Raw genomic sequence first — 26397 nt, 5'->3', positions numbered from 1 at the left:
TGCCTGTGATGGTCTGCACTCTGTTCCCTGCTGAAGTGTCAGGGGATCATCCTGTGCAGGGACACAGGTTTGGGGGGGAAGCAGCTTCAAAGGGAAAGCAGTGAGCAGTGCAAATCCTCTGGCCCTGCAGCTGCAGGGAAGTGCACAGGTCTGATACTGTATGGATTTTGTGGATTTATTTGATGGAAAATAACATATAAAGGAGCCCTATTCCCTCCCAGGAATCCCTGGCCTGTAGCTCCTTCCAGTTACTCTTTTTTTGCTATTTTTTTCCTTTTATTCCTATGCTTTCATCAAGATGCTGCCTTCTACAGATGTATGTGTTTTTGGGTTAAAAATAGGTTTGTTAATAAATTTGTCTAAGTGCCTGCTAAACAAAATAGATGCTGCTATGCAGAATAGATGCTGCTGACAATGAAACAAGATGGATTTGTTTCCAACTTCATCTGCTTTGAGAAGGGAACAAAGCTCAAAAGGCACATCAAGATAAATTTAACTCAGGTTAAATATTTTTGTGATCTTACAGTTAAAGCATTTGAATTCTGACATTCTCATCAGTATTATGAAATGCTCTGTTAATAATGAATAACATTTCTGATTCTTTTTTTTGAATCTCAATGGCTTCTAGTTGGGCTCATTCCCCAAAGAGAGTTGGGGAATGATCATTAAGGCTGCTACCTCTGTAGAGTTGGGACCTTTTTAACAGATTTCTTTCATGTTTACAGTAGTGGAGTGTGCTTTACAACATTAATTACCTTGTTTCTGCAAGTAATAAACTGCAGTTTCTCAACAGAAACTTTGCTGAGCTGTTCTGTCTCACAGTGTTTGCAGGGAGTGGGCCCAGGAGGCGGGAGGGTCTCGTTCTGTTTTACCCAGACCTTGCATTTCTAGCCTGAGTAGCAGCCAGGGTAGAGCCCTGCAAGGCAATCATCCCATTTGTCATCCCATTCTTTATCCCATTCCTCATCCTGCTTGTCAGGTGGTGCAGGAGGGAATTCAGATTTAGCACAGAATGGATTTAGGGTCAGGTGATGCTACTGTCGAGGTATTTTTCATTTCGTTTTAAGACCTTTTGCATGCTCACCATGATTTATAACACCCCCAGGCCTGACACAGAAATGGCTTTACCTGTTTAATGTCTGTCTATTTGTGGGATTGTTTATGTGAATTCAGCCAGTAATCTTAATTTTCTTTTTCTCCTATTTGAGACCAGAAGTTAAACATCCAGCCAGTGGTGTGGATTTTGGCCTCAAGCCTTGAGCAGGACACACCTTGGGGGTTTTGGGATTGTTTTTTTTTTTTTTTTTTTTTTGTGTGGAGATGCCATAAACTCACTGCCAGGTGGTGTCCAGCAGAGAATAATGTTCTAAAGATGCACCAAGGTTGTTGGGGCACAGACAGTGTGTGACTGCTGCCTGCCCTTGGGAACGGTTTGGACTTCCATTTTCTGCCTGCCAAGTTTTTCTATTTGGCAGCTGGAGTGGTCTGGGGTGATGTGACTATATTTAGGTGTATCCTTCTGTGGCTGAGTTTATGGAGGCTTATGTAGATTAGGGTAAAAAATTTATTTCACTCCTTGCCAACTTGTACGTGTTAGCTGGGACGTCTCTAATGGAATGAGGCAAGAGGTGCTGAAGTGAAATGAGGTTAATTCAGGCTGGGTTTGGAGCTCGTTGCAGTGCAGCATATGAAAGCTCATTGCTTTGCTGCAGTTATTTCTTTAAATCAACAAAACCCTTTTTCTTACTTGAGGCACTATAAATCTTTAGATATAATTAATGATACAGCTGTTGGTCATTGTCACGTGGGACCTACAAAAACTGCTGCTCCCACAGCTACAGCTGGAAGGTGAATGTAAAGGTTGATGTTTTCCAGGCATGGTCTTTGCCTCGAGGAGAATTGGATGGGATGGTAAAAATTCCGTTGAAAACCTCTCAGGGCATAGGCCAGCTTTCAACTAAATGAGAAATAACATTTGTGGCCTGTAAATATACAAAACTGTCTGGAGATTTGTAGTGCTGAGGTGCTGTCTTGAGGGAGCTGCTGCTGCTTCAGTATAGCTCTGTTATTTGCCCAAAGAAATTAAAATATTTCACCCATGTTATTTTCAAAAAGTCCTAATCAGAACTTTTGTTTCCAAGGGAAACAAGCCACGTTGGAAAAGGAAAGTTTGACAGAGGAAACGCAGGGGTAAATCTGAAGTGCTCAAAGCAGGGTGGGATTGTGAAGTGACTCCAGCACTCCTGGAGTGTGTTCCCTCCTGGCACCACAGTCCATGTGCCTGCAAAGCTGCTTGAAGCTGGTGCTGTGGCCATGGGGACTGGGAGATCCAGCAAATCCCAGGAAAAAGCTGCAGACAGGATTGCAGACAGGCACCACACTCATCCAAGGGCCTTTCCATGGGATATCATTCATTATGAGTTTTCCAGCAGTCAGATGATCTGGATGCCTCAAATTCTGTCTGTGCTCACATTAAATAGCGTGAGACTGCACCAGTGGAGACTGGAGACACAGCTCTGTGTCTATAAATACCCAATCTATATGCACACACGTCTATATTTATGTCCCTGTGGTGTTACTTGGGTGCTGTAGAGAACCTCAGCTGTCTGTGCACGTCAGGTTTCTCTTGTTCTGTGTGTGACTCACACATTGTCCCATCCTTCTCCATCCTTGCAGTGCCTTGTTTGCTCCCAGCTCTCCAGCACGCTCTGTGGTTGGCATGACCCGATGGAGCAGGGCCCAAGAATGGCAAAGTTCTGATTTATTTTTCACCAGGGTTGTGCTTTTTTGTCTGGATTTAGCAATTGAAGAGCCTCAAGTGTTCTTCCCTGTGGCACCCCCAGCGTGTCCCACCTGTCCCTTGGAGCCTGGGGTTGAAGGATCTGCCTCTCTGCAGATGGCTTAAGGCAAAAATTCCTGCTCTTTGATGGATTTGAGTTGATCAGTTTTATCTCTTCCCAGTTTAGAGCATGCTGTCAGTTCAAAGGTTGCAGTTTTTTTGAGCTTTTGATTAATGAGGTGTCCTTGTGTTTAAAAATCATAGAATTATAGAGTGGTTTGTGTTGGAAGGGACCTTTCAGGACCAGCTAATTCCAGTTCCACTGTCCCCAGGTACCACATCCACATGTTTTTTTAATGTTTCCAGGGATGGTTATTCCATCACTGGCCTGGACAGCCTATTCCAGGACTTCACCATCCTTTCAATGAAGAAATTTTCCCTAATGTCCAACCTTCACCTTCCTTGGTGCAACTTGAGGCTGTTTCCTTTAATCCTGTCAGAATGGAATGGAGTGGAAAAGAAGGGAATGGGAATGGGATAAAATGGGGTGGGATGGGATGGGATGGGATGGGATGGGATGGGATGGGATGGGATGGGATGGGATGGGATGGGATAGAATAGAATAGAATAGAATAGAATAGAATAGAATAGAATAGAATAGAATAGAATAGAATAGAATAGAATAGAATAGAATAGAATGTTTCAGTGTGAAGGGACCTACAATGACCACCTGATCCAACTCCCTGACTATTTCAGGGCTGCCCAAATCTTTGCACTTTGATTGTATTTATCTGCCAATCTGGTGTTCACAACTTTTCTCCCCTGAACATCACTCTGCATCTTAATAGTTGCAGGTAATGTAAATTTTCTGAAATTATCTTTCTGAAATCTGCTTTCTCCAGTTGTCACAGTGAAGGGGCAGTGTCTGAGCAGCTCTGGGGGTCACACTATGGGAGATGTGCTCAGCATGTCAGTGCATGTTGCTGACTCACAGCTAACCTGATGCTTTTGCTTTTTAACTGAAGTTGAAATTATTTTGGTTTAAAATAGCTCCTAGAAGAGATTAAATCCATAGAGCCATCACTTCAGCATGTGTAGCAGCACTTAGATCATCCAGGGCTGTTCAGCAGGTAAATTAATCCACACGGAACAGTCCTAAATATCTGCTTCAATGATGAGTTTGCACATAAAACAGCTTTAGTGTAAACTAGAGAAAATTATGTTTAGAATGAACACAAATTGTTGATTAGAAAAAGGGGCAGCAGGACTTAATAGCTCTTTTTTCTTTTTTGTTGTTTCACTTAAAGAAAACTTATTTTGACACATGGTTATTTTGTTTTTCCTCAGTTTGATGTGTTGGAAGATGACTGATGTCAGCTGCTGATTTGTTTCTACAAAGACTAATTAGACACATACTGAGATAGGCCTTTAAAATTAACAGATTCTAATGGATCCTAATGGATCAATGGGGATTTTTTTCTGTGAATAGAAAACATGGCATGCCTTTCCCTGCAAACCCAGTCTTTGTAATGGAGTTTTTTTAATAGAGAATAATTTCAAAGGTTTTTCTCAGACAATTTGAGGGAGCAAGAGAAGTGTATGAATAGCTGTTTTCTGTTTTTATCTGATTTTCTTATCCTAAATCATAAATATGTTTACCTGACACCAAGCCTATGTATAAATGCCAACAAATACCAGTTCTTAGCAGTTTCATGTGTTGGTTTTAAATTTCAAAATACATTGCAAGCAACTAAATTTTGGAACATTTGATGGGATGCAAAGATACTGAGCCCGCTCCTTAGAAGGAAACCCAAGCCATAGAAGTAGGAGTGAAGATTGAAGCTGTTGGGGATCTGTTAGGATGGATAAAGAAAAGGTTTCCCAGAGAAGCTGTGGCTTCCACTATCCCAGGTTGCTTCTGCTCTGTTCCTGGCAGTGTCCAAGGCCAGGTTGAGCAGAGCTTGGACCACCCTGGCATGGTGGAAGGTGCCCATGGCAGGGGGTGGGACTGGCTCTGTAAGGTCCCTTCCAACCCAGACCATTCTGTGATTCTCTAACACTCAGATAAGCTTGGGAACCTCGTCCCAACTTGTAACTAAGATTATGACCTTGAATGAATACATCAGGGACTAAAGATGAGAGAAAAGTCAATAGCTCAAAGGGATTTACTGCACTGCAAGCCAGAAGAGCAACTACAAATGGGGAGAACGTGGGGATGTTCTGGATCAGTTGAGTGTTGTCACTTCCCAGTAGGAAAGTTAATATAGCAACAGTCCTCATCTGTGAAATGAAATAATATAGGGGAAACTGAGTGGATCACAGTTGAAGCTTCATAAAAACTTACTGGCAGTCAGATGAGATAAGGGGTTCAGTTTCTGAACCAAACCAATCCATGGGAGCTCATTGTTCAGGCAGGTCAGTGGAGGCTTCTCAGTGTCAGACCTTGCAAGACCTCACAAACTTCTGCAAACATTCCCTGGAAAAGGAAAGGTAGAAACTATGATGCCAATTAAAAGACATGAGGAGCTGTGGTAATGTTTCCTCCTAAATAATTTCTGTTCTTTCTGGAATGGTGTATTTGAATACAATGCAGCAGAGAATTTTTAATACTCTCTGTAATTACAAATGGCTTTTAACAGTATGAGCCAAAACATTAGAGCTTAAATGTTCTTTTAGAAGTCGTAAGCAGAAACAGTATCATTAAACTAAAATCCATAATCTCTGATTTATGTGGATATGGAAAATATGATGAAGATCATTTTTGGCTCTTGCATGGATCAGCTCAGCATTGAGCAGCGTGTGTTCAAGCCATTCTTTCTTTGTCACTCATTTTGTTTATCATTTCTTCCTTCAAGCTACATTGACAAGTTACTCTGAGAATGTGGAACGTACTAAATATGGAGGGGAAAGCAGTAAGGAACTTGGATCTGGGGGAAACCTGAAGCAGTGGCAGTCCCAGAAATCCAGCATGGACTCGTGCCTGTACCGTGTGGATGAGAACATGTCAGCCTCCACCTACAGCCTCAACAAAATCCCCGAGAGGAACCTGGAGACAGTCCTGTCCCAGTCAGTGCAGTCCATTCCTCTGTACCTTATGCCACGGCCAAATTCAGTAGCAGGTAAGAAATTCATGTTTGTGCCTTTAGGTCAGAGCCAGACACAGCACACAGATGCCACAACCCTTCTTGTGTTTCCTTATCCAAAAGGAAATCTCCTTCCTGGAGTCATCGTACTTAAGAATGACAAAAATTGGGGTTTTTGTTTGATTTATTGGTTCTAAATGAAAAATTCCTCTGTGGAAAACTGTTTCTGATGGTGTTTAATGGTTATTTCAGCAGTTTATGATCACTTTCTTACAAAATTGTACACAAGATTATGGGAGAATATGTTTAAAAAGAAAAGCAAGATTCTTCACTGTCATCACAATGCAAATGTCTTGGGTTTAAGGTGCCACAACATCTTAGCCATTTCTACTATTTCAAAGGATTCATTGCAGATAAAATGACCTGTCTCATGTTGTCTGAAGAGCTTAAGAGCTCTGGAGTTCAGGGAATGGTGGTACTTTCTGTCTGCAGATCTGCTCTGGGTCCCGTGCCCCAAACATCTCACACCTCACAGCTCTTGGCGTTTGCTAGTGACTGACATTTTTTTTTTCCTGGCATAAAATCAACATTAATTTCATTTAAATTCATGTTTGTTCTTTGAAACATTTCTAAGTGATGTTGTGCCATACCTTATTGATGTCTTTTACCAGCCTGCTGAGCGTTCCCCTGAAGCTGGTAACAGCAGGGCAGAAAAAGAGATGGGATTAGAAATATTAAAGCTTTGCTGCAAAGCTGCTTGCCTGGAATTACTCCCTGTTCCATTATTGCCCCGTATTTTTTTCTTGCTGGGTAGCTTCTCTGGGATAAAACCTGTTGTCTGTGTGTCTGTGTAGGCATGTGGAGAAATCCACACTTTGAATTCTGAGTCCTGGTGGATGCTGCTCCAGAAAACCCAGAGACAATTCTGAGAGATTCCCCAAAGAGCCTGGGATATTTATTGTCTGTTAAATCAGCATCCCTTGGTGAACCAGGCTGCATTGCATAACTGGATTAGTTTTCCTTTTTAATCCTGCTTTGGCCGGTCACAGACCTAAAAGCAACGCAGAAATTAGATTTATAGATGGTGAAGTACAAACCCAGAGCATGGAGGTGCAGCACAGACTGAAAACCTGAGATTTCAGACTGAAGAGAGGGCATAGAAAAAACTCAAAAACTCTGCTTTCATAGCCTGCTTGTTTTAGATGAATTCCTTTTAAATGACACTGTAAACATCTCCCAAAGCAAACAGAGCAGGCTGAGCACCATAAATTTAAATCCATGTGTGTTCATTTAATTGTCTTTGGAAGTTGTTGATTTGCTTAGTGCACTTAGAGGCAAATACTATTTCAGGAGGAAACTATCTATCCAACAATTTTTCCTTCTAGATGTTTATTTTTGGTAGAGATTTTGCTGCTTTGAAGTACTAACACAGTTCATATCTCAGGTTAAATCGTGGAAAGAATGATGAGAATTGAAGATTTGGCTTAAGATTTTATCATCAAATGATCACATATTAGCTCTATATGCTTATGACAGCAGAAGATGATGGGGTTTAGGTAGTGGATTTATCTGGGTGGTTTTCACTAAAGAGTTTAACCTCATTATTTTTGTGCCTGAGTGATGAGAAAGAGAAACCAAGTGTAGTTTCAGAGTTGATTTAAGTCTGTCTGCAAATGTGATATTGCTCAAAGAGTTAATGCTGAGCTGCCAATTCCATGTCCTTGCTCCAGTGACACACGTTGGGTAACCACTTGATAAACCAGATTAGTTGACTAATCCAACTGAAAATTAACCCACCAGAAAATAGGTATATTAATTTTGAGCCTCAAGGTCATCAGTATGGAGACAGTGTAGCTGGGAATGGGGCAAAAAGCTGCTTTTCTTTTAGTGGTATTCCATGGTATTCCACATTTTAAGGTAGTCATGAATTCACAGCTTTGCTAAAACAGGTTCTTCTTCTCTCTTTTTTTTCCAAATGCAGTTGAGTTTGTATACAGTCTGTTCTTGGGAAGCAAAGCATAGCAGCACTTACACGTGTTGGCTCTTTTTATTTCTCCTTTTTTTCTTTTTAGTTGTTTTTTTTTTTTTAAGATTCTCCCCAAATCTCCTCCAAAACAGCACAAAAATACCCATTTTTATAGCAGCCTACAAAGTGCAGTCACTGCATGTATTGTGTCACTGAGCAGTTTACAACTGGGTGCAGTTCTTACAACACATTCTTCCCTGTGAGGGGAGTGAGGTGCCCGGAGGAGCTGTGCCTGCCCCTGCATCCCTGGCAGTGTCCAGGGCTGGGTTGCAGAGGGCTTGGAGCACCCTGGAATAGTGGAAGCTGTCTTCTTTTATTTGGGAACACCAGCAGGAGACCAGACCAGAGAAAATCTCCAAAGGTGCAGAGTTCTGCCACCCCAAGGTGTGTGAAAAGTCTCAGCTTCGGCCCGCGCGGTCGAAGGATGAGTCGGAGTTCTTCAGTTCTCGGTCTCAGAATTGTTTATTGCTTCTTATATATAAAAATTTTCCTCCTGCCCTGCCAAGGTCTGTCCAGCAGGACAGTTCCAGGCACTCTTTATATTGAAAACTCCATATAACATGTTTAGAATTACTTTCCAACACCTATCACCTATACTAGACAGTGAGCTTCTACTCTAAACCAATCTAAAAGTGCCAACACCACAGCAGAAGATGGAGGCAGAGAAGAAGAAGAAGAAGGGCTGTACACACCCAAATCTCTCCATCTTGCCCCCAAAACCCCCATTCTAAAAATCCCAAAATCTACTTTTTCACCCAGTGATAATTTTATTATCACACTAATTGAACTGCTGTGGCTTGCAGGTCTTTATACAAAGCTGGCAGTTTGCTCCACGGGTCACAATCGAACCCACAGGTGTTCTGGGCTCTGTGCCAGGGTCTCTGAGCCCCCTGGCAGGAGTCCTGGCAACTCTGGACACCCAGAGGGATGTCCTGAGTTCCAACAAGAAAATACCAATGAAGCAGGAGAAAAAGTCACCAAAACACTTCACTCCTTGCTAGGGGAAATGGTACTTGGTTCACGTCAGCTCTGTTGTCTCACGGTTCTTACATCTCCATGTATTTTCATTAAAAACTGAAAAAATACAGTAATCAGAGCATGGGATCCAAGAGCCAGGCTTGATGTACGTCTTTGCTTTCTCATGGCAGCCACCAGCTCGGCACACCTGGAGGATCTGGCGTACCTGGACGAGCAGAGGCACACTCCCCTGCGCACGTCGCTGCGGATGCCACGGCAGAGCGTGGCCAGCGCCCGGGCGCAGCAGGACCTGCGAGGTAGGAGCACAGTAAAGCCCTCAGGACTTCCCATCCTGGGGGTGTCTGCGTGGGGAACTTCATCCATGTCCCTGGGAAAACCAGAATTTCAGAATGTTTTGGGTTGAAAAGGATCTTAAAGCTCATCCAGTGCCATCCCTGCCATGGCAGGGACACCTCCCGCTGTCCCAGGGCCCCGTCCAGCCTGGCCTTGGGCACTGCCAGGGATCCAGGGACAGCCACAGCTGCTCTGGACACCCTGTGCCAGGGCCTGCCCACCCTCACAGGGAGCAATTCCTTCCTAATATCTCATCCAACTCTGCCCTCTGTCCTGTCCCTTCAGGCCCTTGTCCAAAGGCCCTCTCCTGCTCTCTTGGAGCATCTTTAGGCACTGAAAGGCTGCAGTAAGGTCATCCCAGACCCTTCTCTTGTCTCTTCTCCAGGATGACTACCCCCAGCTCTCAACCAGCTCTTAATAATTTGCTAAGTTACTAAAAATGAGAAATTTTATGGACTACTACTGTTTTGTCTTATTTTTTCAATCAAGTCCAGGGATTGCAGTTCCCCCTTGCATTCTGCAGTGTGCCAGTGGGGAAGGAGCCCAGTGCAGTGATGAGGCCACCAGCTCAGCCACTGCTTGTAGGGTAGCTCACAATGCCTGTATTCAGGCAGCTCTTTGAGTTCTAAAAAGCCTTTTGAAGGGGAAATTTTTGTGGTTCTTTGTGGCAAATTCCACAAACAAGACGTTAGCAATGAGAAGAGGAGCCAGGGCTGACATTTTAGTGTTTTGGTTATTATTCCCAGGCAGCTCTAGCTCGATTTGCTCCATGTCCTTGGGATTTCAGCCCTCCTTTCTACTTACATCCCTCTTTAATCTGAGCTCAGTCTTCCACCACGTGCTTAAGCTGTCACTGTGACAGTCCTGAGTCTGCAGATCCCCAGGCTAATGCTTCAGCCCCATCATTTTTTTGTTGCACAGATGAGTAAGTGGCCAAGAAAGCTCATTTGGGACATTTTCAGGTTGTTTCTGTGCCATGAGACTGCTTTATTCTCCCCTGTGCATAGAAGAGGGGTTTCTTTTGGCCATACCTGAAACTTTCCTGTTCTCCAGGTTTTTTTTTTGAGCTCACCATCTTAGGGTGAGGAACTGGGGAGCTGCAAGGCACAGGCTGGGTTTTCACCCAACATGCTCGACCTGGTACAGCCTGGCAGGACTTTGTACCAAAGACATGACCCTCCCAAAGACTGGGTTTGTGAGCTTTGGATGGAAGTCTGCAATGAAATCCTCCTGGCTGCTGAGGCAGTTCTAGAAGTGCATTAGCAGGCAGTAAGTGAAGAAAGCAAAGTTTGACAGACCAAATTTCCATATGTTCAGAGGCAGGAGCTTGCCAAGGCTGTGTAATTTGCAGTGATTGCATCCAAAACATTCAGCTTTATTGTAGGAACAGAATCAAATTGTTTTCCAGACACACTTTTGAAACCCTTGTTGCACTACATATTTTCCTTCTGCTTTTTGGGTTTTTTTCCCCTTTTTGTGACAGTTGCATGAGAATAGCAGCAGTGTTTCAAATTTTTAAAGTTTGTTTCTTATCCTACCTGAGGTTCTGTGCTGTTTTTAAAAAGAGAGGGAAGAGCAGATGTGAAAAAGCAAATCATCACTATTTGGAAATATTTTCATGTCATTGCATATGCAAGGGGGGGCTCTTCCCTGAAATGCTGCATTTTGCAGCTATTGATGTGAAATTGCATCAATCTGGCCTGTTACAAACTGCAGCTCTTTGTTCCAGCTGGAAATCCTAAACTTGTGTTTAATTTTATTATCCCTAGTCTTGGCACTGGGCTGAAATAGTGAAGGCATTTGTGGGCCTGTGCTGGGGGACACATTACAGCCCACTGTCTGTTCCCAGGGTTCCAAAACCCCAGTGAGAGACACTAAATGGGAGATTGTCTCTGCTATTTTTTGTTAAATCAATTATTTTAAGCAAGGGAGCAATAGAGGAATCCCAACACTAAGAGTGTGATAAGGATTCTTCCCAGTGACAGCTTTTTAATAGGATGGGGAAGGCAATTTTTGCTTTCCCCATTTTCATCCCTGGGGATTTGAGGCTCTTCAGGGTGCTGGAACCCAAGGCACAGGCTGATGGCTGTGATTTACCATGGGTTTTCTTCTCCAGAAAGCAAATGCCAGCAGACATATATTAATACTAAACTAAACTAAACTAAAAAATGTTAAAGCATACAGAAAGGATACAGAAAGAAGGCTGAAAGATACTAATGAAAAACTCCTGACTCTTTCCAGAGCCTCAACACAGCTTGGCTGTGATTGGCTAATAAATAAAAACAATTCACATGAAACCAATGAAACAACCACCTGTTGGATAAACAATCTTCAAACCACATTCTCAAGCAGCAAAACACAGGAGAAGCAAATATTGTTTTCCTTTTTCTCTGAGGTGTTGCTGTGGAACACAAAAGAACACAGGCTCACACCGCTGCTCTCAAGGGGAAGAGCAAAAAAAGGGGAAGTTTATTTTCTGACTCTTAACATTTATAGTTTTCCAAAAGTGACAGTGGATTGGAGGGTGACAGTGCCACGTCTCCAATGACACTGGACAAACCAACAGTCTATCAGAGTTCTCTTCCTTCATAAAGGAATGCACAACAATGTGAGAAAGTTCTCTAAAAGAATGTCAACATAGAAGGCTTAGAAAATCTTAAAAAATCAGGCTGAAGGTTCGCATCTTCCCAGGAGAGAAATCCTGGTGAAGGGATTTTTGCAGAAAATGTGACGGTAACGGGCGTGGATGTTGATGTTCTTCCCTTGTCTCCCTCCCCAGTGCGCTTCGCGCCCTACAGACCCCCCGACATCTCCCTGAAGCCGCTGCTCTTCGAGGTGCCCAGCATCACCACCGAGTCGGTGTTCGTGGGCCGGGACTGGGTGTTCCACGAGATCGACGCGCAGCTGCAGAGCTCCAACGCCAGCGTCAACCGCGGCGTGGTCATCGTCGGCAACATCGGCTTCGGCAAGACCGCCATCATCTCCAGGCTGGTGGCGCTCAGCTGCCACGGCACCAGGATGAGGCAGATCGCTTCAGACAGCCCCCACGCCTCTCCAAAACGTAAGGAGGGTCTCCAAAAATCAGAGGGTTTATGGTGGGCTTGGCTGGGATAATCGCGCCTCTCTTCAGGCACAAGGAATCGGTTTAGTCTTTGTTGGAAGGACCTTTGAGAAATGTCATAGAAGCCCTGAATGGTTTGGGTTGGAAGGGGTTTTAAAGATAATCTCATTTCTGCTGTAGAGAGGCACCTTCTACCGGCCCAGGTTGCTCCAAGCCTCATCCAGTCTGGCCTTGGATATTTCCAGAGATGGGGCAGCCACAGCTTCTCTGGGCAACCTGTGCCAGGGGCTCCCCACCCTCACAGGGAACAATTTCTTCCTAATACCTAATTTAAACTCTTCCTAATCTAAATCTACCTTCCTTCAGTTTGAGGCCATTCTTTCTTGTCCTATCTCTCCATGCCCTTGTGTAAAGTCCTTCTTCAGCTCTCTTGGAGTCCCTCAGGCAGCTTTTATACTGCTCCTGTTCCAAAGCTGCTTTTTGAAGAGTCAGAATTGTCTGTGTCTGACTTGTCTGGCTTAGAAACATCACAGACCTTCTCTGGCTGGGAAGCCTCCAGTTTTAGAATCACAGAATCACAGAACAGGTTTGGGTTTGAAGAGACCTTTAAAGGTCATGTAGTCCAATCCCCCTGCTCGTGACATCTCCAGCCAGATCAGGCAGCTAGTATTCTGTGATTATGAATCCATGCCAATGCATTCTTCTTCCCAAACAGATTGTTTATCTCCTTGAATCATGGTGTAAATATTCCATGCAGGTCACGAGCCCCTGTAGGCTCAGGACCCAAGATTGCTCTACCTCCTCTGGTCCCATCCAATTCCCATCACCACACACTGGCAGGTTTGCAGGTAGAGATGACAACATTTTAAAATCACTCAGTTTGCAGTGAGTGAGTAAGACAGGACTAAAAATACTGAGTTAGGTACCTGAAGGTATCTTTAAGGATGTAGGTCACTGTATCTCAGTGAAGCTGTAGTTAAATCTGTTTACTGGAAGTGCTGTGCTCTTGCCCTATCAGAAGAGCTGAAATGTCACTGGGGTTGGCATGTTGAACAGTGTCACTTGTCAGAGCTAAATAAACAATGTGTAGTGAAAGGCAGGGCTTGTTTCTATATTTTACCAGCAGCTCTGCAGTGCACCAGCTGTGAGTGTGTGTCCCCAGTCTCCTTAGGATGATGGTGGACGTTAAAGATGCTGAACTCCTTCTGGACTAAAAGCTGGATTTCTCACATGGGGTGCTTTGCATCCTTTGTCCACAGCTGATGAAGATCCTTGGTCCCACCTAACACATTGTTTAGTTCACTCTAGTGTGTCCCTGGAGTTGAAAGCTGAATGATTCCTCAGTGTTGGTTATTAGGATGCAAACCTTCAGAATCAGTAATTAATTAATCAGTAATTTATTTCCTAAAGAGATCACAAGTCTAGCTATAAAAGATAATAATTATTCTGCAAGATCCTTGTGGGTCCCTTCCAATTCAGGATATTCTATGATTGATCTCTGATTTTGTGATAAGTTTCTTTGTTATTTCTTTTTCCACATGCTGAAAAAAAAACTAATGTGCTTATTAAATATATGCTAATTAATACATGCTAATCAGGTGGTCTGACTCTGCTATGGCAGTTGTGCAATCAGCTAATTAAACTGGCTCCATTGCAGCCTCATACTTCTAATTCCTCTCTCAGAAAATTAATACAGGTGACAGTGGTGTTATGCTCAGAATCAAGAACTTGCCTCATTCTAACACATTCAGGGTTTAATTATGGAGGCAGCAGTCGTTCTCCTCTGTTGTTTGCCATTAAATGGGTCATTGTTTGCATGATTATTTCCAGTCAAGCTCAGGGATGCACTGCAGCAATCCAGTCAGGAGAATCCTCTGCCAGCACAGACTGCACTTCAGAGTGGTGTTGTTCTTAAAATAATCAATAATTAGGCATCACCAAGTGCTGCATTTTGTGGTGCCATTCAAAAACACTCCATATTAGTACTTTGAAATGAAAATAAAAATAGTTTGGGAATGTTATCCACAAAGGCCAGGTGGATGAGCTTCTGTAGCAATCTGCTGGTAAAACCAGTTTCTGCTTTACCAGGCAAAAGAAGCAGCTAAAATGCACTAGGACACAGTTAAACTTGCCAGAGATAATTCCAGGATAATTTATTATTTTCTTGCAAGCCTTTTCCAGATCCTTGTGCTGCTCCTGCTCCTCTCCCCCTGATTAAATTAATGGGCTTCAGATGGCTGTATTAGCTGGGGCTCTTCGTTTATTTGTGTTAGAAAATAGGCCTGTAATTCAGAAAAATTGGCTGTCTGTGCTGAAGGAGGACTTGGAACCAAATTAACCAGCGATTGTTCCTAACAAGGGAAGGTCTGTTGGCAGAAGTGGAGAGCAGGAGAGCTCTGCACTCAAATCCACCAAACCTGAAGGCAAAGCCTGCCTGAGGGCCCAGTTCACTCCATTATTGTCATTATTTAGAAGTCAATGAAATTACAGTGGGGAAGATGAATAAGACAAACTCAAGGCTTTTTCTTAGTGGTCCTTTTCTGCTTCCAAAAGAAGTTTCTTGAGAAGCCTCTGGCCTGGAAACCCCTGAAATCCCAACCAGAATTTTTTTAACCTAGGAAACAGCAGCTGCCTAGTTTTCAATAATAATGTCAGTGCTTGTCCTGACCTCTTTCCTTGGGCAGATGTGGATGCCAACCGGGAGCTGCCCTTGGCGCAGCCGCCCTCTGCCCACGCGTCCATCGCCAGCGGGAGCTGCCCCGGCACGCCCGAGATGCGGCGGCGCCAGGAGGAGGCCATGAGGAGACTGGCATCGCAGGTATGGCACTGCCTGGGGCTCCTGGGGGATCCTGGGGGATCCTGGGGAAAAGGGCATCGCAGGTATGGCACTGCCTGGGGCTCCTGGGGACATTGGCATCGCAGGTATGGCACTGCCTGGGGCTCCTGGGGGATCCTGGAGAGACTGGAGAAAAGGGCATCGCAGGTATGGCACTGCCTGGGGATCCTGGGGAGACTGGGGAGACTGGGGAAAAGGGCATCGCGGGTATGGCACTGCCTGGGGCTCCTGGGGAGACTGGGGACATTGGCATCGCAGGTATGGCACTGCCTGGGGCTCCTGGGGACATTGGCATCGCAGGTATGGCACTGCCTGGGGCTCCTGGGGACATTGGCATCGCAGGTATGGCACTGCCTGGGGCTCCTGGGGAGACTGGGGGATCCTGGGGAAAAGGGCATCGCAGGTATGGCACTGCCTGGGGCTCCTGGGGGTCCTGGGGACATTGGCATCGCAGGTATGGCACTGCCTGCTGGGCTGGGGGTCCTGGGGAGACTGGGGAAAAGGGCCATGAGGAGACTGGTATCACAGGTATGGCACTGCCTGGGGCTCCTGGGGGATCCTGGGGGCTCCTGGGGGCTCCTGGGGAAAAGGGCATCACAGGTATGGCACTGCCTGCTGGGCTGGGGGTCCTGGGGAAAAGGGTATCACAGGTATGGCACTGCCTGCTTGGGTTGGGGCTCCTGGGGGATCCTGAGGAAAAGGGCCATGGGGAGATTGATCTGCTCAGGGCTAGGGACTCATTGGGGAAAGGGCCATGGGCAGATTGGCCTCCCACTCGGGGCTGGGGGCTCCTGGGGCTCCTGGGGAAAAGGGCCATGCAGAGATTGGCCTCACAGGTATGGCACTGCCTGCTCGAGGCTCCTGGGGAAGAGGGCCATGGGGAGATTGACCTGCTGAGGGCTGGGGGCTCATTGGGGAAAGGGCCATGGGCAGATTGACCTCCTACTCAGGGCTAGGGGCTCCTGGGGAAAAGGGCCATGGGGAGATTGACCTGCTCAGGGCTAGGGACTCATTGGGGAAAGGGCCATGGGCAGATTGGCCTCCCACTCAGGGCTGGGGGCTCCTGGGGCTCCTGGGGAAAAGGGCTGTGCAGAGATTGGCCTCGCCAGTATGGCACTGCCTGCTCAGGGCTCCTGGGGAAGAGGGCCATGGGGAGATTAGCCTCCTGCTTGAGGCTGGGGGCTCCTTGGGGAAAGGGCAGCCATGGGGAGATTGGCCTCCTGCTCAGGGCTGGGGTCTCCTGGGGAAAAGGGCCATGTGGAGATTGGCCTCAGAGGTTTGGTACTGCCCACTTGGGGCTGGGGTTTCCTTGGGGAAAGGGCCATGGGGAGATTGGCCCCCTGCTCAGGGCTGGGGGCTCCTTGGGAAAAGGGCAGCTTTAGTCCTTGGAACTTCTCAAGCCACTCCTTGGAACTTCTCCCTCTTGACGTCACTTGGAGAAATCCCTGTGTTTAAATGCTCGCTTGGGGAGCCTCGAGAGAGACTTCTGGGTGGAGTTCTAATGCCCAGGGGGGTTATTTCTCTAAAATGAAACTCCCTCTAGATGAAATACACTTCCCTGTTACTCTGAGGGTTTGTCTTTCATAGCCACCCTACTTTCTCATTGCAGATGTTAGGATAGGACACAATAATTGAAATAATTGTGGTTTTTCTTCAGCACTGAGAACAAAATTGCCCAGTGTTTGAGCAGTATTTTGTTTGAAAAGGGCAGGTACTGTACTTGGGGAAGGCACAAGCTGAGTGTTAATGCTGTGTGTGCACTTGGGAATTTTTTGGAAAATTCTCCAAAGTAGATCATAGCCTTTGGAACAATACACAAATTACTTGCTGTTTTGGCAGGAATGGTTTGTATGGAACATATGGAACACTGTCACTTATGTACGTAAGATTTACAGCTTGAATTTTATTGTATTACTGAGATTTAACCCTCATTCTGTGGTGGTGGGAAGGTTTGAAATCCAAGGAGTTTGCTCTTGCTCCTCCTCCACCTTTTGGGAGGATGGGAGCAGGTAATGCTTTCCTGTCACCTGCTCCCACTTCAGAGAGGAAAATAGCAAGAAAAGTCTCTGTTTGAAGTTATTACCAGGACATGTTTTGCTTGGCTTTTTGTGCCAGATGCTGTCTTGTCCTGTCTGCTTTCCTGCTGCACACAGATAGCCAGGCAGGTAGCATGTGCTGCATAAACAAATACTAAGATTTAATACTCTCTTCTTCCACATGGAGTCCTTGAAAGGAATGCAATGCCCAGGTCTGGTTTTGTTCAGGTTGCATTAGTCATTGTATTCCTTGCAAATCTGAAGCTCTGCAGACTACCAGAAAGGGCAGTAAAGTGTGCTATCTCTGCTGAAAATACCTCATCTATCACTTCCCCTGAGTGCTTAAGTCATCCTGCTGGGTATGTAATTGATAAATGGGGGCTGGTTTAGCTTGTTTCCTCCTGGAAAAGGTAAGGAACATGGCTCTTTCAAACACTTTGTCACATCCACGGCATAGATTGCTCACTGAAGATTTTTTTGCATCTCTGATCACTGGAGAAAGAGCTAAAAACAATCCTTACAGCCAAAATTAAAGTAAAAATAGGTTGTTGTACCTTGGCTGCAGACTCTTTAGGAAGGGTTTTAAGGTCCTTTGGTCTGTCTGGATGGAAAAGTATTTCTTGGATGTGTGTGTTTTATAGTTATGTTTACACCGAAGTCAGAATTGAAGCACAGAAGAAAGTGTTGACAGTGATGGACAACCACAATTGTCAGGGTTATTTTAGGAGCTAGATGAACCATATGTGAGGAGCTGGAGAAAGCTGTGTGCAGATGTTCCACCTCTGCCTGCACTGAGCAGAGCAGAATGTTCTCAGATTGGGCTGAGGTCCCTGTGCTGGAGAAATGGAGATCATTACAAAAGCAGATTAATAATATACAAACAGTCTTAGGTAATGGCTGGTACAGGCTCCAGAATGCTGGTGGGAAGCTCGTTGTCCTCTCACCCACTCCCCTTCCCTCTGAAAATGTCACTTATCCCAATATTCAGAAGTTGTGTATCTGTGGTGACAGAAATGAAAGGTGAGCAAACAGTTGCTTTTCCTCCTCTGGATTACTCGGGGTTGTACTTTTATGCCTGGTTTTTATACAGTAAATTCTTGGGGGCAAAGTTTGCATTTAGCTCTTAATGTCAGAGATGAACAAACCATTAATTTTAGAATGAAGTAACTGCTGACTGGCAAGCAGGAGTTCAACTCAGTCCTGCCATGCTGACCTTTCCTTTTCCCTGAAGGTTTATCCTTTACTCACAGAGGATTTTTAATGGACTGGCTGCCCAGTTTTAACTAACCCATTGAACAGCTTTATTCTTCGGGTTTCTGGATGCTGTGTGGTGGCTTGTGGTAGCAGCACTTAAACAAATGGACCTGAAACCCAGCTCAGCTACACTAATGGGTTGTGCCCTGTGCAGAGCAGCTGGTGGAGGAGCTGCACATCCATTGCATTAGTTCATTTTTCTGATGCTGAACACAGCTGGTGGCTCCAGAGGCTTTTCCCCCCATCCTCCAAGCCATATCCAAAGCATCACTAACATTGCTGCAGGCATATAAAAACAGAGTGCTCCTACCCTACACAGAGGTGAAGGGATTCATTGCTGCTGAGCCTTGCTGCCCTGGGCCACTAATGAGTTTCAGAAAGCATTTACCAGCATACTCAGCTATGAACATTCCCAATAAACTGGGTCACCACGTGCCACGTGCTGGGTCACAGTCACATGCAGTGCTGATGGCCATTTCCATTTTCCCAGCCAGCATTGTGCCTGGCATGGGGCATAGTGGCAGGTGAAAGTGTTACACTGCATTTATCTGAGGCTATTTTGTATGGGTCAAAAAAAAAAAATCTTGTTAAAGGTTAAAAAACAATGCTGAAGCCCTTTAAGAGCACTGGAGGGAGTGGGGTGTTGCTGTGAGCTCAGGGGTCTGGGAGGTTGGTCCAGGGGGGGTTGGCTGTCCTTGCACCACACACTTCCAAAGGAAGGCAAGACAAACCACAGAGGAGGTGTGATGGCAAAGGAATGCTGGCTAAATGCAGTAGATTCTGTTTCAGAAGCATTGCTGGAGAACTGCTTAAAATTGGCCTGTGCTAATAATTAAAAATAGCTTATTTCCCTTGAGACATCTCCTGACCCTCCCTCTCCTTTGATGTTCATGCTGTCCTTCCAGCCTTTCCTGTTACTGTCATCTTCTCCCTCTCCTGCCATGTCACTCCTTCCCCTTCTCCTTCTTTTCTTTTCCTCCTCACAGTTCAGTCCCTTCTCCCCCTCTGTACTTGATGACTGATACACAATCTCTTTTGTGTCTCATTTTGCCCTCTCACCCTCATGCTCTTGCTCCATTCATGTGGCTCTTGCCTGCTCATCCACCAGCATTTTCCATTCTCCTCAGAACAGCTGTTTTCCTTTTAGCATCCTTCATCCAGCAGCTGTTTCTCTCAGACAGGAGGAAGGTAAAGGTTACATGAGGCTGGATGGAGGCAGAATTGGGCAGTGATTGTGGCAAAAAGGGAGAGAAAGAATGACTGGTGTTGGAAGGGTTGGGAGAAGACACTCCTGAAGACCTACTGGGTTAAACACCTAGAGAGAATACAGATAATGTCTTTGTCATTCTGCTTTGGCAGTTACAAAGATGAAATTTGTGTCATTTCAGAGTAAATGAGCAGGTACTTTGAGCTCTTGACTGGATATGGGTGTTACTTTTCCCATCCTTTGTAGTTACCCACTTCTTGCTTTGGGGTTGCTTTTAGGCCTTGTGTGCTTTGCAGTCCAGTGATTTGAATTTAGTCAAACTTTAAAACAAGGAAATCACTTAACAAACCTGATAGCTGAAATAAAGGTTTAAAGGTTTTGGAAGTCTAATTTAGTGTTTATAGCAATGGGATGACAATGTTCAAATTGAAACTACAGTTAGGAAAAATTATGTCTTACATTGTATCAGACACAAAGAACAATTTGCTGAACACAACATCCAGGCGTGCCCATACTTTTGGAACCACATGATGTTCCTGGGTGATTTCATTTTTTGTAATAGTTTCTAGATAAAATTAAATGTTTAACTCAAGGATTTGTTTATGATAAGGTATGGTTGGAACTTGTTCAAACGTTATTTTAAGGCAAAATAGCTAGATCTGTGGTAAATGAAGCTTTTATTGAGAGAGAGCAGTTTTTCCAGGGAAAAGTTAATTTCCAGGGTATACAAGGGGGCTTTTTTGTTTGTTTTTTTTGGCTTATCCAGTCAACAGAAAGGAGGAGAGACCAAAATCACCTCAAGTCATGACTGGAACAGAGAGTGGTCATTTCAGATGCTGTGCAAAGTCTGCATGTGGTATTGCGTATCATAGAAGAGAATCCTTAGCAGTGAAGCTGGTAATCCATCCCTCTTCCTGGAGAAATTAACCTTGAGCAATTGATGAAGTATTTAAGGTGAAATAATTGGAAAGGGACTTTTCCCAGAGCATTCCTGGCATTCAGTAAATCCAGGGTAGAAAGAGCAGTTTGAATTTGTTTGGGGTGAGTCCCATCCACACCAGGCATGGCCATCCTGGAGGCTCTTACATTCCCTCCTCATAAATGAGAATGAGACACTCACCTGCTCTCATTCCCAAGGGTGAAACAGATTTGGACACCTTAAGAAGTTTTACAGTGTGAGAAAACTGCTTCCCACCCAGCTCCATGGAAGGGATTCTCAGCCCCATCTCCAGCACCAGGCTCCACTCTCAGCACTGGCTTTTGGCAGCTTCTCTGTGATTTGAAGATAGAGAAAATGTCACAGAGAATAAATAACATCAAGATGAAATTCTGGCTCAGGTTGCATTTTCTAAGAACGTCATTCTGCCTTTGCTGTGGTTGACTTCTCAGAATCTTCCTTTGCTCACTGCTTTAGCTTCTGATCCACCCATTAAGCATTATGTTTATCCTGCTGGTCATAAGGCTTGGTTGGTACACCAGTAAATTGAGCACAGGGATCAGGAATCATGGAATCACAGAACTGCTAAGGTTTGAAATGACCTCTGAAGGTCATCAGGTCCAGCTGTAATGCGTGGGAAGTGGCTGAAATTAATTGGGTTGTGATTGCATGTGTGTCCCAAAATCTGATGGTGATGATGATTATGGGTGACCCTTTTTCCATGACATGACTCTTCAGATTCCTGGAAAAAATTAATTGGTCTTTCATTAAAAGAGACTTTATTTTTGTGTTTACACACAGATTGCATAGGAAATCAGAGTAATTTCTGTTAGTGGAACCTGATATCAAGGAATGGCAACTTGTGAACTTCATTCTGTGAAATGCACAAGTTATAATCCCCAAATAAATAGGATTGATGAAAAGAAATCATTACCTCTATAATTACTTTACATAGTGCTGTTCTCTAAGGGAATTCATTATATTTTAACTGTCTGGTAGGAAAAATTCTGTAAGGAATTTGGAGGTATCCATTAAAACTTAAATACATGTATTAGAGCTTGATGCTTGAAATAACAGCCCAGCTTTCTCATCTCTGCATGTGTCACACCTCGTTTTGACTGGGAAAGGAAATTACTGCATTATATCCCATGGGTAATTTCATGTTGAAAATTAAAAGCCAATGCTGAACCAGCAATGTGTGAGGACCCCACAGCCTGATGTGTTCATTCCTTGGTACCATCCTTCACTGCCCTAGCCACCCTGCAGCCTCCTGAAAGCCTTTATCATGTCCAAAGCCATGGGCACATTTCATCCCATCCTGAGCTCCAGAGGAGCTTTTCCTTTTCACAGTGTCCTCAGCTATATTGTCTTTCCCAAGTTCAAAAATGAAATTTATTTTGCAACATTCTGTGCTACAGTGCTCCAGGGCAGTGGTGGTTTTGGTACAGAACTGCTCCCACCTGCCTTGCTGGGATATTTTTGGATACTCAGTGATATTTGAAAAGAAAACCCAGTCCAGAATGGGAGCTGGAGAAAAGCTTTGTGCCCTGGCAGAGGCTCATTCCAAATGGGCAGGCAGTGCCTGGGGCTGGAGGCAGCAAGGGAGCAGGAGGAGCTGGGCTGGAGTGGTGCCAGAGCAGCTTCCCAGGGGATTTGCAAGCAGAGACAGATTTTTGAGGGCCTTTTTTATATTGCAAAAGAAAACAAAAAATTTGGCAGCATGGCCTGAGAAGATATCACTGGTTTTCTGCTTATTTAAATAGGTGGGCAGAATGTAGCAGGGTTCTAACAGAGTTTGCTGAGCTGGAAAAATCAGGGGAGAGCTGGGAAAAGGGGAACTTCTTTTTTTTAAAAATTGAATTAATTTTTTTAATGAAGTGTGGGATCACAATGTATGAGTAAAGTACAGTGAGCCTGCCATCGCCCCCAGCTCAGGAGATTCTGTACCCGTGGTGCTGCCTCACTCTGATGGACTCAGGGAGTGCTGTCTGTCCACTTCCACAGAGCTTGACATGTGAAAACAAAGCAAATAAAGACTAACTTCAAGAAAGCAATCACAACAGCTCTTTACTGGCACCAAGTTCTTAAATAGAACTCAGAGCACAAGCTCAGCACAACACATCAGAGATGTCAACCATTGTCACTGTCCATCTCTGCAAACAGCTATGGCTTAATTTCATTTATTCCTCAGGAGGGAGGTCCAGTCATTTTTCAGGATCACTGCCTGTTTTTACCAACTGATTTGTCTGGATTCTTGTCATAGGTAGTTAACACTCATTGCTCTTAAAGACTTCACCTGCCAGAACAGCTCAAACTCACCAAAGGAAAAACCGCTGCTGTGACGCTGTTTGTAGGGGTCTTAGGATGAGGGAAGAGATGAGGATCTGACTCCATGTTCAGAAGACTTGATTTATTATTTTATTTTATATATATTATATTAAAACTATACTAAAAGAAGAGAAGAAAGGATTTCATCAGAAGGCTGGCTAAGAATAGAAAAGGAATGATAACAAAAGCTTGAGTCTCGGACAGTCTGAGCCAGCTGACTGTGATTGGCTATTAATTAGAAACAACCACATGAGACCAATCCCAGATCTACCTGTTGCATTCCTCAGCAGCAGACAATCATTGTTTACATTTTGTTCTTGAGGCCTCTCAGCTTCTCAGGAGAAAAAAATCCTAAGGAAAGGATTTTTCATAAAATATCATCACTACATGCTGCTGATGCACGATGGCATCAGAGCCGTCGTGGCTCTGATGAAGAACACGGAGTTTTTCATTCTTTTCTCTCTTTGCTAGGTCGTAGCTTACCACTACTGCCAGGCTGACAACGCCTACACCTGCCTGGTGCCCGAGTTTGTGCACAACGTGGCCGCCCTGCTCTGCCGCTCGCCGCAGTTCGTGGCCTACCGGGAGCAGCTGCTGCGCGAGCCGCACCTGCAGAGCCTGCTCAGCCTCCGCTCCTGCGTGCAGGACCCCATGGCCTCCTTCCGCAGGGGGGTCCTGGAGCCCCTGGAGAGCCTGCACAAAGGTACTGCTGCTCCTCGCCCTGCCCCGGCCTCCCCTGAGCGCTTTTTTAGTGGGGTTTTTGGAAGGATGCTTGGTCGGGTTCTGGGCGTTTAAAGGAAGTGATGGATTCGTCTTCTGGGGATGAAGGGAGGAGGTGGGAGATGGTGAAGCTGGGGATGCTGAGAATCATGGAAGGAGCCTTAAAGCTCATCCCATTCCACCCTGTCCCACCAATGCACCTTCCACTCTCCCAGGTGCTCCCAGCCCCATCCAGCCTGGCCTTGGGCACTGCCAGGGATCCAGGGACAGCCACAGCTTCTCTGAGCAACCTGTGCCAGGGCCTGCCCACCCTCACATATTTTTCCCAATATCCAATCTGGCCTTCCCTTTTCTTGCTTCTTTCGTATCCCAGATCTCTCCTTGCAGTTCTCAAGGTAAAAACAAGCAACCAGTTCCATTCACAGCGCTGCTTACAGCAAAATATTCTGATTTATTGTGTAGGGGGGACATTTTTTCTCTTTCCCTGTCACTTTTTAGTGGGTTTTGGAGAATCTGAAGCTTTCACCAAAGGACTGGTATCAAAAAGTCCATAGACATCAGGTGTAAAGCTGCTGGGGGAGTGGTGACTTGCCTTATTCTGATAACAGACTTAGAGCTTTTTCTAATACAGCATCGATTTTGTCTTCTTTTCTTTCTCCCCTCTGCAAGTTATAAGTAATTCATCGTGACAGTCACTAAATATAAGATCTTTGCTCGTTGCCATGAAAACTGTCAGAGCATTGCAGAGTTCAAGACTGTTGTCCTGCAGAATCATGTTTATTACTGTGCCTGTGCTGCATCTTGGCTGCAAAAATAGTTCAGTTAATTTTGTTACCACCCTACACACTACAGTGTAAGATCCAACATGAAGGAGATGCAGCTTCTGGCAGATTCAAAGCCCTGATGTTCAAATCAATTCTTCAAAACTGTGTCCAAGCTCTGAGCAGCAGCATCTGGGTCCAACCTGCCCCGTTCCACAAAGCATATGTAGAGCCAGCACAGCATGACAGTGGCTGGTTTTCCTGGCATGGAGAAATGTCACTGTGGAAGGAGCGTGGTTGCTCTTTCCTATCATCACTCTTGGCAAAAAGAAAAAGAAAAAGGATACATTTAGGAACCGCTGCTCTAGAGGAAAATAATTCTTGGTTATTGCAGTAGCTCCTTGGGAGATGTTTCAGCTCTTGATTTCAGAGTGTTTTGGAGGATTCTTATTTTTCTTGTCAAGGAGGTTGACCCCCATCTGCCCTAAATTCTGACATGTAGTACCTGTGAATAGCATATGCCATCAGTAGACGCAGATTTCACATTTTACACCTGGTTTTGAGTCTTATTAGGCAAAATTACCATTGAGAAAGAACCCACTGAGCTTAAGATACAAGTCCAGAAGTATCTCCAGCATTAGTTGTAAAACCATACTCAGCTCACAGTGTCTGACATAGAGAAAAAAAAATCCTGTTTAAACAGTCCAGTATTTATTTCTTGTAGGATTTTCAAGGCCAGGTTGGAACAACAACAGGATGTCCCTGTCCCCAGCTGGAGGGTGGAACGAGATGACCTGTAAAGGTCAATTTGCAATTAATGTATCATTAAAAAGGTGCTACTTTTGCACTGTAGGTGTTTTCTTCTTTGGCAATATCTGGTCATGGTTTAAAACTCTGTAGTGACGTTGCAGTACTTTATGGTTGTGTGTCTGTAGCCTATCCAATAAATGCTTTTTCTCTTTCTCTCAGAGAGGAAGATCCCTGATGAAGATTTCATTATATTAATTGATGGTTTAAATGAGGCTGAATTTCACAAGCCAGATTATGGAGACACCATAGTATCATTCCTGAGCAAAATGATTGGAAAATTCCCTTCCTGGCTGAAGCTGGTTGTGACAGTCAGGACAAGTCTACAGGTATGTTGAGACCCAAAACAGGGATAAACTGTGTCATTGTCATGATGGGACTTTGGTAAAGAAGATCTTACTGGATGTTCTGGATTTGTTCAAAACCTTTATTTCAGGTTATCCTTTTGGCTTTTTTATTCTTGGATTTACATCCATGTCCCTAGGCTCACTCTACAGCTTTGGAAGGATCTAATCCATCATCACTTATTCATGTAAATAAATGTTCATCAGCAAATAGCTCAGATCATTTTCTGAGACTGTTCACATGCCAGTAGGGCCTGACTCATGGAGCCATTAGGAAAGCAGGGCCTGGTGTCTGGCAGCCTTCCTAATGGCTCCATGTGGAAGGGCAGAGGAATTTGGATCTTCATTCCTTTCAGTGTGGCCCAGAGCAGGATGATTTCAGTCAGATGTTACTCAGCTCAAGACTGTTGTGAGCAGGTCAGCAGGGAGCTGAGTGGTTCCAACCCCCATAGTCATTGTCACTGGGAATGGCAGCTGCTTCCCAAGATCCAGGACAGTACAGACTATTTGTTTTTCAGTGCTGGGGTCCATTTTTTGCTCAGTAATGGAGTAAATTAAATATCATTTGGAAGAAATCTTTTTGTAATTGTAAGTAAATTGGATCCCAATGATTTGAATTCCTCATTTAATTTGGGTTTTTGCATCCGTAAAGTCTTCACTGCCGCTGGAGCTCGCACTGTGCTCTCCCTCTCTGTTTTGTTGGAAATCTTATGGCTTTCCTGGAGTTGGCCTTGTGCAGATCTGTTGCATCATTTCTCCCCTCCTCACAGTGGCTGAGACCATGTGAGGCAGGAATTTCTTTGGAGAGGCCTGTGGTGATCTTTGGTGGATGTTGCACCAGGGAGTTCAGTAGATGAGCCTTCCCTGAGCGCAGTGTCCTGCAGCAGACAGACAGACAGACAGACAG

General features: G+C 44.8%; 1 protein-coding gene across 1 annotated transcript in view; it reads left to right on the top strand.

The window, feature by feature from the left end:
* Positions 1-26397, top strand: part of TANC2 (tetratricopeptide repeat, ankyrin repeat and coiled-coil containing 2) — a 125897-nt gene that overhangs the window by 64348 nt on the left and 35152 nt on the right. Inside the window, exons 8-13 of the mRNA XM_084222419.1 lie at positions 5635-5898; positions 9037-9162; positions 11979-12260; positions 14945-15078; positions 23330-23561; positions 25309-25475. Of these exons, the coding sequence (XP_084078545.1) occupies positions 5635-5898; positions 9037-9162; positions 11979-12260; positions 14945-15078; positions 23330-23561; positions 25309-25475 (1205 nt within the window). The remainder of the gene's footprint in view (positions 1-5634; positions 5899-9036; positions 9163-11978; positions 12261-14944; positions 15079-23329; positions 23562-25308; positions 25476-26397) is intronic.

This window comes from Fringilla coelebs, assembly GCF_963513975.1.
Source record: "Fringilla coelebs genome assembly, chromosome: 27".
NCBI lineage: Eukaryota > Metazoa > Chordata > Aves > Passeriformes > Fringillidae > Fringilla > Fringilla coelebs.
This window is presented reverse-complemented; position numbering and strand designations above follow the sequence as displayed.